Source organism: Lipophrys pholis (genome assembly GCF_963383615.2).
Source record: "Lipophrys pholis genome assembly, chromosome: 8".
In the NCBI taxonomy this organism is placed as follows: domain Eukaryota; kingdom Metazoa; phylum Chordata; class Actinopteri; order Blenniiformes; family Blenniidae; genus Lipophrys; species Lipophrys pholis.
In genome coordinates, this window is record NC_137630.1 from 24,816,781 (window position 1) to 24,829,341 (window position 12,561).

General features: G+C 44.5%; 1 protein-coding gene across 2 annotated transcripts; it reads right to left on the minus strand.

Moving 5' to 3' along the window:
- Positions 1 to 5,622: 5,622 nt before the first annotated feature.
- LOC308113746 (specifically androgen-regulated gene protein) lies at positions 5,623 to 12,561 on the minus strand. Of its 2 annotated transcripts, XM_080470197.1 has the most exons (4): positions 12,479 to 12,561; positions 8,384 to 8,576; positions 7,734 to 7,896; positions 5,623 to 7,243 (listed from the first exon to the last, which is right to left on the minus strand). In XM_080470197.1, the coding sequence occupies exons 2-4, from the start codon at positions 8,486 to 8,488 to the stop codon at positions 5,739 to 5,741; spliced, it is 1,773 nt and encodes a 590-aa protein (XP_080326323.1). In that variant the 5' UTR covers positions 8,489 to 8,576; positions 12,479 to 12,561; the 3' UTR covers positions 5,623 to 5,738. The 2 variants fall into 2 exon arrangements, with proteins under 2 accessions (XP_080326323.1, XP_080326324.1); XM_080470198.1 differs by lacking the exon at positions 8,384 to 8,576 and having other exon boundaries at positions 12,479 to 12,554.

Genomic DNA, 12,561 nt, shown 5'->3' on the forward strand with positions numbered 1-12,561 from the left:
AGCCGGGCTATTTTTACACCTACAGACACATGAGGGAAACCCAGGCAATGTTTAATTTATGATCCTCATCATGGAAAGGCTACACACTGGGTGAAGAGAGAGTGAGGGTGTGTCCAGAGAGCAGCGAGAAGCTCTCATATACCATAAGTTAAATTATTGTTGAGATCCATCTTCACTGCGTGTGGATGAGATTTGCTGCAAAATGACCATAAACTGCAATGAGCAAACTCCACTTTTACTATTTCAATAAGCCCCCCCCCCCCCCCCCCCCCCCCCCCAAACAAACACAAACAAGATGCTATTTGGATTTTTTTCATTCATTTTGTTTTAAATATCTGACCATTCATCCATATTACAGAGTACATGATTTGTCGCATGGGATACTTCCGGACATTTTTGTCTTGGTCTTCACTTTCACTCCAGTCCTGTCTGCCTTGGTTGAACACATTTACCCCCCAAAGACTTCGTCGATTGGGTTTGTGAAATATGTACCACATTGAACCACTGTCACAGCTGTTCCCTCTGCAGCAAGAAAATACTGTGAAACTCCAAAAATTTCCATTTTCAGAAAATAAAAGGGCAAAAAAAAACAACCAAAAAATCTGGTAAGCAGTTGTTGTAGACTGTGTTGTTTCAACTTTTTTGTTTAAAACCTCCAACAGCTGTTGCTGTGAGATAAATGCAAGATGGATGCATGTTAGGAGGCTCCACTGTACTATAGTGCATGCTAATGAACTGTGGCGTTAGGATCCCTGCAGAGAGCCTAATGCTCTCCTCCAGATGGTCATACACAGGGACACATCACCTCGGCTCCTCATTTACTTTCTTCAGGTTCGACATTTATGTTACCCAATTGTCTGAAAGATTTATGTGTGAAAAAAGCCAAGCATCAAAGCGCAGAACTTTTTCCTCTTTTTTTTTTTTTTTTTTTCCTCTCTTCATATGCGGGGTTACCAACACCACCGCAGGCCCAGCAGGATGTCTTGGTACTCACCATGCCGGCACCACAGGGGAGCAGAGTGGCTTGCTGAGTTCCACACTTTAGTACAGGCATCCCAGCGAAGGCTGCGGGCTTGCCCCAGGAATGCCTTCCGACCACAGCCCGAGTCACTGGCGCTAAAGGGGAGCATGAGAGGGGAGAGCGAGAAGAAAGGAAATACAGTTATCAAGCCAGAAGGGGGGGGGGGGGGGTCTCACACAGACACCCAGAGGAACCTAAACATTTATTTCCGCATGTCGGGATTATCTAATGAGCGCCGAATGGGCTCTTGGTTATGAGGGTTTCTTGAGGTCTGCACGAGGCTTTTGGGCAGCGTGAGTGAGCGTGCAGGTACTGGAGAGGATGCGGCGTGTAACACCGCCGGCCATATAATCGCATGGACTCATCAAGATCGTTTGAGACGGAGTTTGTCCTGAGATCTCATGTTTAATCCTTCCCCGAGCCTGTATCATTCAAAGTATCAATCATCATCATACAGCGTAGGGTGTATGACTGTGCTTACTGCCTGTCTGAAGACACACGCACACTTAAGTCGAGACACACAGAGAGGGATAATACCCGTATATTTTTAAAGTAAACTCTTTTGATGACACAGAACCGGGCCGGGCATGCTCAAACGCCAGCACACTCAGCAGTAGCGCCGTGCCATTTTGTCTGCACTAATCCTCAGCGCGCAGCTCGTGAGTGGAGCGAGGGCCCGGCCTTTCAGACAGACACTATGTAAGTAGGTAAGTACAGAACAGGACCGGGACGGTGGGGAAGTCCCATGAGCTCACTGTCTCGCTGCATCTTCGCCTACCTGGTGCGGAGACAAAACCCCCAGGGTGTGCCTCCGAGAATCGGCTCATCTGTTTATCATAAAACACCAAGGTCGGCAAAATCTGTGTCAGGCCTAGTTAGATAACAAAGTTCCAATACCGTTAAAATCGTTTCAGACGTCCCACATGATTGCGGTCAAAGGTCACTGTGACATTTTTTGATGAGTAAAACCTTCCCGCTAATCGACCCCCGTTCAGTCTTCACATTCTTTTCTTGTATGCCGACCTGAATCATTTCCTGTTGGGCTGAACGAGACAAAGCAAATTGGGCTAGAGAGCAAAAAGGAAAAAAAAAAAAACTAAACTGCAGCTCATGATTGGAGCGTCTTTGCTTCAGATGCAGTGGAAGTAGAAAAACAAAAATGTGCTCAGACCAAATCTGGAGACGGAGTCAAAGTCTAAAAAGAGACAAAAACATGCAAATGATGCAGTTTCTCCCACAAATGCCATGTTTATGAGAAGTTTCATGGGTCAACAGCTGAACCAAATACTTTTTAATAAGTGAACCAAATTTCCTTATTGCAAAGAAAAGTATTTTCTTTCCACATTTAAAAGGACAGAGCATTAAAAAGACATAAAAGTATGATGTCATAAAATGGAAACCGAGTTTGATTTTTTTTTCATTTATTAACTTTTGATGAAAGAAACACTCAAAGTAAACATTTTCCCAGTTGGCTGAATGAAAGAGAACGGTGTCTTCTTCCTCACTCCAATAATCCAATTATTATCTTACAGTTTATTATTAAATATTGGATATAAAAACCTGATCTGCGGCAGACGCCCTTGACTCCTCTGTGAAGTGTTTTAACAACAAATTATCTGCTGTCATGACCTCATGTGATTCATAAATGATTGTGGTGTCAGAAATTTGCCAGAACTCATCAAGACATTTGAGAAATATGCAAACAAAGCTACAACAATGAATCATTGGCACACTCCGCTTTCAGATTCCAGTAAATTGTAAGACGCAGAAGTATCACTTCCCTCTGTGGGTCATGGTCTGAGTTTGTTTGCAGCGTGTTTATAAGAATGGGATGTTGAGGAGGGAAAGCACGTCTGCACACACACACACACACACACATCTAACTTCTGTCTAACATGCTGTGTGTGAGACATGAGCCTCTCAGCCACAGCCAGGGAGTGCGCGTCACTGTTTGTGCACATGAATCTCGACTGCCCTCTAGCGGTCGACTTCTTTTTCAAAATGATGATTCCTGTCAAACTGGAGGAGGTGCACAGTTTGAAAACCTCCGGTGGCAAATGAGAGCAGCTGATCAGACTGGAACTCTTCATCAATCAAACATCTCATTAAGGTTGTTTCTATTCTGTCTCGGATTATGTGGTTTCATTTACAATGGCTTCTCACTGAGCAGGCCAATCAATGACAAACACCTTCTCACTGCCTCCAGCCGACACTCCAACTGAGGTGGTACAGCACGTGCAGTTTGAAAGCCAGGCGTTATTGCACCCCCTACCGAACCAGTCACACGGCTGAACAGTGACAATTAAGATACTGATAAAGCTTTTTGTCATTTCTTTAAGAATCCATCCTCGCAAAGTCTTTACATTAAACAGGCAAATTCATTACAACCAACTTTGACCCCCTTTCCCACACATTAATCCGCACATCCTAATCTGATTAACATGTATTCACACTGTTACTATTAACTAAATCAGTCAGACAATGATCATGTAAATCAATAACGAACGATGTTATGCATCGAGCCGTTTGAAGACAAGGTGTTGGTACAGTTTTCCATTTGGTCACACTGCTGGATATTTAGCATTTCTTCATGCTTCATCTTCGCAATCTATTTATCGAGCCAGTCAGTAACAAATAACCTCTTACTGTCTTGTACCTTTGTCCTTGTTTAACTCTACTGCAGCCCTATAAACATTCTACATTGCTCCTCCCCGATCATCCAAAGTCTCACAAAAATGTGCTTCCCTTTTGTCTCAAATTCCATCTTTATTTCTCTACCCGGGTCGGGGCGTGCACACTGCAGTGGCACACCCTCCACTTCAACTGATCCACGGTGCCTAGAAGGTTAAGAGTGAAAGTGGCCGGTGCAGTGACAGAGTCCTCGTCAATCAGGTCTGCTGTCAGGTGGAGAGGAGAGATGCCTCTCATACCAACGTGCCAGAGAGAAGCACAAAGCTGCCTGTGTTAGTCTGACAGCGTGCAGCTACTTCCTCCTCCCTTTGCTTTACTAAGAAAGAAGATGTTCGGAAAAGGCTAAACTAGTACAAACAGACCTCTGATACTTTCCGTCCGAGTACACTTGTAGTAACACCAGCGTTTGGTTCATCTTAAATGCAAATTATGCACATGCACCTCACCTTTTCCTATCTGAGATATTCAAAGCAAGATTCAATTTATTTATTTTTTATTTTTTACTTGGGGCTTGTTAAAGGTTCCCTACTGACAAACACTGATCTGAGGTGTACTTTCTTGGGAGAACATAACCAAACATGTAAAAATATTCTGTTTGTACAAGATGCAAATCAGGCGCTGCATCCAAATCCATGCTGGGAAAACATTGTGGGTGTGATGAAGGCAACAACGTTTAATGAACTGAAATAGTACGCAGGGCCGGGCTCAAGGAATCACAACAATGATGGCAAGTGGCACTTGGCTTTGATGCAGCCATTTAGAAAGAGCATTCCTTAATGTTATGACCGCTTGTAATTAGGGATGAGTCAAACGTTGTGACTTCCAAACATAACCAGTAAAGTGGTGGAAACTCTGGGGAGCGACACTCTTCTGGTATTCGGCAGTAAGTTATGTTTTCTACTAACGTCACGGTTAAACTCACCTCGAGGTAAACACCTGTTCACAATAACAGATTTCAGATTGAGCCCAATATGGTCACAGTGGCTGAAAACCTGAAAATTACAGGAAAGAGTAGATTTATAGGTGTCCGAAAGCCTGCAGCGGTGATCTTTCAGAGAGCCCGTCGGCTCGTAATTGAGCCGTCCTGAGCGGCAGGGATGTTCGATAGAGGCCAAAACCTGGAGATGAAAAACAGGTCGCACCAGTTCTTTCACCATCACATCAGACAAAGATCATGAAGCTGAGCCAGAAAACTTTAGAGTCACTTTATGATTTGACAAAAGACATGAGAGACAGTTTGTCATAAATTAAGAAAAGGAAACAAATACAACTTTTTTTTTTTTTTTCCCAAATGTGAGTTTAGATCAATGACCTGAGGTCAAGATGAAGGCCATGTATGTTTAATTAAAAAAAAACAAAAAAAAAAACAGCGCTTGGAATGTTTGGTCCCGTAGTGACTCCAGACACGGCGCTGCAGGGTAACCAGGTTACGTGTTTTGTTGTGCGTCATTGTACAGCCGCGTTTCAGATTCTTATCGCCAAGTGGCCGTAGACTATGAGATGCATGAAGGCGTGTTCCGGCAGCGCAGCTCATCTTAATCCAGTTGAAAAGCACCCTCTATTAAAACGCAAATAGGTTCATAATAAATACACAAAAACTTTGAATACGAGCCAGTTTGAGCTAAAAACCAACCAAAATAGTCAGACGAACATTTTACCTCAGCAAGCTGCGACGGTGTGAAACAGGAGACCTCTGAAGTGACCCCAGAACACAACGGCATCCCGAACGGAAGTGACTTCTATAAGCACATATATTGACACAAGATCCATACTCACTGAAATGACTAAATACCTTCTTACTGATTGTTTACAGTAACATTTCATTTACAAAATCTACAGCTACACTGAAAGTCAATGTAAACCCTAAAAGTCCTTGATTGCCACTTCTCTAAGCAAGAAAAAAAAAAAAGTCGGAGCTGCTTTCTGAACGTTTTGTGATGCAGTTATCATTCATGGTTAGATCTTCAACACTGTCCTGACACGGTTTCCGTCAGCGTTGCTTGGATGAGGTGTGTAACGTTAAGGCTCAGTCTCTGAGCAGTCCGAGCTTCTTCAGGGCCTCGCGCCGGTCCTCTTCATTATCTGCCCGGGGGCTGATCAGCACGCTGACGCCTTGAGATCGAGTCAGTTTGTGCGAGTCGCCGGAGTTCGAGAAGGCCGCCGTTGCGGGCGGGGTCGTCCACATGTCGACCTCAGGGCTGGAGTCTCGATCTGACGGCGGATCCTCTCCTCGGGTGGTTGAAAAGTCGATCCTGGACCCCAGAGAGGCCGGACGTGGCCGATTGTTACGCAGATGTCCGGGGACATGCTCCTTCTGGCTGAAACCCGAGGAGGTTTTTCCAGCCATGTAACTGTGAAGACGCAGGCCCCTGTCCAAGGTGACTGCTTTGACCCGGGGTGGGGTAAGCTGTTTGATTAGGGCAGACGGGGTCACCCTACTAACCAGAGGATCAGGGGCATCGGGGAGAGGAGACAGTTCGCCATCTGAAGGCAGGGAGTCGGTGCAGTCACTGAACGCAGCAGGGGCCGGGAGGATACCAGGAGGCGGAGCATGAGGCGCCGGGGACGCAGTGGAGAGTAATACAGCAGCCTGAGAGACATGTGGACGTGCCGAGGGAAAAGCTGGGCTATTGACGCGGTTGTACGACGGCGTCATGGGTGGCGTGTTTGAAGATGCGGGACTGACGGGAGTCGACGGTGCCGCCCACGACCTTCTATTTTTCGGCGACAGTTTGGGGCTGGTGCGAGCGCTGGAATCTTCCTCGTGGCTTCTAAGCAGGCCGAGCTTTCGAAGAGCCTCCATGCGAACTCTCTGATGGTCCGAATGCATCCCGTCAGTGTTGGTGGGCGAGGGCAGCCCCGAGTTTCCCTCAGAGGGAGGCGCCGCCGGCTTGAGCGACTTCAGCAGGATGTTCGCCGGGAGTCTTTTGGGCTTTGGGGCCACAGCAGGAGGCGTTCTGGGCTCAGGCAGGGGACTCACCGGAGGACTGGAGTTAACAGAAGAGAGGCTGAGGCTTGACGTAAAGTCCGGTGGAGGTTTGCTGAGATAGTCCTCGGTCAGGATGGGAGTCAGCGTTTTCCTGGACACGGCTCGCTGACGGAGCTGCTCCAAGTTAACAGTCGGAACAATGGCTCGCTGACGGAGCTTCTCCACGTCAATGGGCTTGGACGGTCCGACAGACGGAGGGTGGAATTTCAGCTTCTCCAGCTTTACAAGAGAAACTGGTACGTCCATGAAGTCCGAGGGAGGCGGGATGAGAGCCGCACTGCCCTTTGGAACAGATGAGGGGACATCAGGAGCCGGAGCACCGCTTTGCGTCATGACTTCTACCGCTTTGAGATATATGGTACCGGGGGCGGGGACAGACGCTGATTCTGGTCCAGAGGCGTGATTCAGAATATTATTCTCACTTTTGCTTTCAATGACGGGTGCAGTCTCTGCTTCTGGGTGTGAGAGCGATGTGGGGAACTCATCACTGAGCAGAGAGTTCTTGTCTCCTTCGGACTCATTGGACCTCGAAGCAGTACCGTCTAAAAAAAAAAGCCAAAAGGTTTCTGCAGTTAATATTTATGTATTATGTGTTTATTTACTATTTAGAATGCAAAGAAAACATGCAGGTCAAACTAAGAATTTCAGTCTTTCAGAATAGGGCAGGCTCACTTTTCAAAATATACTTTTTATACTTTTTTATTGAAGTAAATATGTGATTTCGTCAAATTGCACATGCATGCCAAGAGTCCAATGTGAGTGGACGAGAGCTCGGAGCAGAGTCACACAGTGTCTCCAAACACTATTTTACCAGAAGAGATGCAGGTTTGGCACTTCTGATGAATAAATAATTCCATACTTCAAATTTAGTTTTCATGACATGCTGACCCTGACCGCATGTCCCTAATAGGTAATCTAGTCGATAGGATAGGTGGACTTTATTGTCTTCCAGAAGCAGCGTCGTGTCGGCTACTTTTCAGTTGCTAAACTATAAAGTAAAGTTGTAAAGTTTATTGGTTTAGATTCACATACCATTCGTCCTCATCTGCTCCATTTTATCTGCAAACACGCCGAGATCTGGTTCTTCATTGGACAAGCCGCTGTCGTCCTGCACCTCCAGCGCCTCGATCGTTTCCTGCAGATACATGAGACACGCTCTCTCCTCCGGTGAAAGGTGCTCCATACTGTCTTCACTCTGTTCGCAAAGGAAAATACTGTTTATGTACATGAATATCTTTACATTGCCAAGACAGACCTCCATGTAGCTCTAAACACAGGGCGTGTGAGTCGGAGCAGGAACAAAAGGTCCGCGGTGTTCATATATAAAAGAACGACTCACTTCCCCTCGCTCTTCCTCGTCTGTCCGTCATTTGCCTGTCAGTAAAATTTGTTTCAGATGACTACAGGTGCCTGGGAACAGCTTGAGGTCTTGGCAGCTTTTCGTTGAACATGTCATTACTCATTTAACCTTCTCACACTGACTGCGACTGTCCACGTGGACGTCGTCGTCGTCGTCGTCAACCTCGTTTAGAAAATCAATCCTCTTTTGTTTTCGTCTTGTGACCGAGGACAGAAGCGCTCCCCACAGTGTGTTTAGCGAGATAAGCCAGATAAAGACTGTCTACAGGTGGAGATACTGCACACACAGATTGGTCGGGCGGACGATCCACGGCAACACTCACGTAGCCAGAGTTCATGCTGATTACGCTGTCGCAGCTTCCTGCACTGTCCATATTGCTCAAGGGCTCCACGGCAATGTGGCCCGGCCACGTGTCACTCTTCGACATCGCACATCGAAGACGGCGACTGCCGGAGCTGCACTCCACGGGTCTCTTTCGATGGCGTAAAGCTCAAAACTCCGAATTGAGGAAGGATCTTAGGGGTCAAAGAGAGAACGTAAGAACAGGACAAAATGTGGAACGAGAGCCAATCGAGGATTTCTCCTCATGGCATTGTTCTTCACCTCTTTACTAGAAATAGACACAACATTAGGAAACAAAAGTGTTTCCACTGCGGCGATAAAACCATAAATTTAAGCTGATAGCCAAGTAATATCTGTCTCATTGATGTAACAAAGAAGCAAACGTCCCGTCGCTTTGATGCATTAAACATCACCACTTATGCTAATTGAGCCATTAAATAAATTAACTGCAGAATAAACAAACATTTATTTGCACGTAAGACGAAGCCTGGATTAAAATGAGGTGAAGAACACGGACATCGCTGCGAAAACGAGAAATACTTTCAAATAGAAAAGTTCATTCCTTTTGGATGTGAAGCACAACAGATGCTGACGAGTTGCCGAAGAAAAGGTTTTCTTAATTTATCTCTTCTCCGCTGCCATTTAGTGAGATATTCCACAGAAATACCAAAGTCATAAGGCACTGACCAATTTATTTCACATTAAAGTTAGTTTGGTCAGAAAACAAAGTTAATCCTCACTGAATAAAACCATTTATTAATGACAAAAGTCAAGTTGTTTTGTTGACTGATGTTCATTTCTATTGTGAAATAGACAATGACACACACACAGGAGCAACCAGTTAATGAGCCTTCTTAGTAGCTCATAGTACCAACTTCATAGTGTGAAACAAAGAAGTGGTTATAGTCGTAACATAGCCAGCGTCGGATCAGATGATTTGAATTGTTAACGAGCCGCTTGAGGTTCACACAGGCGATGCCAAAGTCACACAGCGGCGCTCGAAGCGCCATTTATCCACAACAAGTATTCCCGTCATTGTGCTTCAAGCAATCAGGAATTAAAAACCCTTTGTTCGCGATCCTGCACATCATGTTGAATTTGTGGAAAGACAGTGAATGCGCCGCGTCGCAGCATTTTACCGCATTCCCGTGATTCCAGCATGTTAGGTGGTGAATATTACAGCTGGCAAGTCATGCGGGAGGAACGCTAATCAAGTCAAATAAAAGAAAAACAAAAAGACATGGAAACTTCTCACAGACACGCAGATGAGAGAGTTCCAAAACAAACACTCATAGAGGACACATTTTTACAATAAATTTGAAATGAGTCAAACAACTAAACTTGGCGGCACACCCAGTTGCAGAAGTCTGCTCCACTTTCTGCAAATGAACGGAAAATCTCATTTGTTCCTGAGCAACATTACGAGAAGATGACAGCGTAGAGGTTGAAGTGGCTTGAGCTTTAGCTGGGAGCCAAAACCCACCAAAGCTCGACGGACTATAAAGGCTGTACTGTTCATCCTACACTCAGTGAACACCAAGAGGGATTATTCAGGACTATGGAGGATTGTTGTATTAGACAGGTTTTAGTCTTGTTGTAAGAAGGGGCTCAAAACACTTTCAGGACAACCGATTTGGTTTTACTGCTCTAATTTTACTCCTTTTTTTTTTTAAATGTGTTCTACTCTTTACGATGTCTTAATTGATATTCCTCCTGCTTCAAATAGTATTTTTTCTTTGCAATGCAATGAACTGCACTTTATTCATGAAATGAACTCAATGAATTTGACATAATCGTTCCAAATGTCTTCAGTGACTGGAGTTTCTGTGGCTCTGTGCAGCAGTTCCTTCCTGCAGATCATTGAAACAAAATGCTCCTTTATCTCCATGAAATAATATTTTGACGGCGACTGATTGCAATGTGAATATTGAGTTTTTACTTCAAATTCACTTGTTTTGTGTGGATTCAAACTTCTATTGACTTTTTTTTTTTTTTTTATTCCAATTCAATAATGTAAAAGTGATGTAAATAAAGAAGGCAACATATTAAGATTTGAAGTTAAAGCAAAGTGATTTCCACTGTTGCTCATCAGCAAGTCAACAGGGGGAATGTCATGAACAATGAACAGTAGCGCAGAAGCAAAAGGAAAACACTGGATCGGCTCAAGTTAAAAGTCAAAAAGGGGTTGGACAGATCCAGTGTAGTTTATCTCCAAACAAAAGGCTTTATAACCTGTTGTGTGGCTCAAGAGCACAGTCGAGTTCAGGCGTGTTCAGTTTGGGGAAGCGAAGCAAAAGTAATTTCATTGTCGTGTAATCATTCCTAAAAATGTCATCGACAAACAACAGATTGTAAATCCCCCTGAAGTCAGGGTCTCTGTTTTCTAATGAGTACGCCAGGGTGTCCATCACAGCTCCAGTTGAGGGGTAAAACTGTAAACTACCGGGCCGGGAGGTTGGACCGAGGCGACACAGGCAGGATCTCATTCACCATAAACGGCACGTCCCTTCCTGCAGTACGAGACGGCTCGAATTTCAATTATCCTCGGTGCAAAACGAGTTTCCTAGAAAAACGAGAGGGGCTTCGGGAACAGTTCTCTGCAGAGGAACTTCACAAGAACGGATCAGATCCAATCAGACTTCTTGTGACCCGGGTGGATGCACAACCTCTCATTTGCAAAAATGCAACACATTGTGAAGAACTGAAGTATTTGAAGACTCAACATGAGAGGATAAAAAAAAAAAAAAGAAAAAAAAAAAAGGAATTAATAAGTTAGGATTTCTGATACAGACCTACAGAGACATCCACATTGTTCCATGTGACAATCACAATTTATGCAATAATGTACTGAATATATTCTCCCACCAAGTCATCAGGAGAAATATTTACAGTATTTATTTTCCATTTTTAGAAGAGGCTATAGAGTTCTAAAAGGATTTAAGATTTAATCGCACGCTTTAAGAATATGTAAAGAAAATTACAATATTCAGAGAAACTGCAATACAGCAGTGAAAAGTAACTTGCAGCTCTGAACTTTGAAGCAGTGACACTTGGCACCTGTTGACATGAAGCCTATAAAAACATTCTTGGGGACCAACACCCACACACACACACACACACACACATGTTTTGTGGAAACAAAAAAAGCTGGTGGGAGAGGAAAAAACACACCAGCCTCTCTTCTGTAAGTGCTCATTACAGTCCCTCCCATCAGTCCATTCAGATGAGGAGAGTGAGAGCTCGAGCAGGCTACACCTCTCAAACCTGAACAAGGGCCACAAACCTGCAGGGCGGCAGTGGCGCTCACTACACCCACAGCTGAGTCAGGATTTAATAGTGACAGGAATGTCACTTTGCTTGCTTCCTATGTCTCCCAGACAACTCTTAAAAATCCAGCAGAGCGCTCTTGATGCTTTTGGGTGTTCCACATGAATTACACCTGAGCAGATAAAACGCTTTTAAAACGGGGGAGGATCTGTCCTTTAATGCGAGAACAGTGTGTGAACCAGATTTATTGCACACCAGCATGTATTGTCTGATGACAGATTGCAGGTGTGTTAGTAGAGAAGAATAAACAGGGGAGGGGGGGGGGGGGTCCAAGACATGTTAGGTATGTGTTGAAGGGCAGCCAGTCAGCTCGAACTGGTTTAATGATTTACAGTAAACACCAATGCATGGCAAACACCAAATTGTGCAACTCTCAGCCTGAGAACAGGAATGTTTCATTAATGTTTAGCTTGTCCCACTTAAAAAAAAAAAAAAAAGACTTATTATTGCAAACGTTTGTAGTTTCTCCTCACATAAAGTTCTAACCCACCTGGTAATGTAGATTTCTGCAAAACGTTCCAGCTGTTTTTCTAAGTCTCTCGCTCAGGTGCAACCATCGGGTCAAATAAGTGTATTATTGTATTAAGGCAAAAAAAAAAAAGGTTGAATAAATCATTGGTGGAGTTTAATCACAGATCAGATCAGTTCTGAGAAATTCACTGATTCGTGAGTTTAAATCTTTTTCTCTCCTCTTCGCGAGTAAAACTGAACCACGGTGAGAATCATTTCCTGAAAAACAACAACTTACCGCTCGGACACTGGAACAGGAGCTTTGCTGCGGGATGTTTCAGTCCATTTCTTCTGTCCTCCTCCGCCCAGCTTCTCTCTGAA

Excerpts from the sequence above, each read along its gene's own strand:
- LOC308113746 (XM_080470197.1), bottom strand. The coding sequence starts at position 8,488 with ATGTCGAAGAGTGACACGTGGCCGGGCCACATTGCCGTGGAGCCCTTG. Across the intron at positions 7,897-8,383 it reads TCAGCATGAACTCTGGCTAC|AGTGAAGACAGTATGGAGCA; the intron begins GTGAGTGTTGCC and ends CTTTGCGAACAG. Across the intron at positions 7,244-7,733 it reads GGAGCAGATGAGGACGAATG|ACGGTACTGCTTCGAGGTCC; the intron begins GTATGTGAATCT and ends TTTTTTTTTTAG.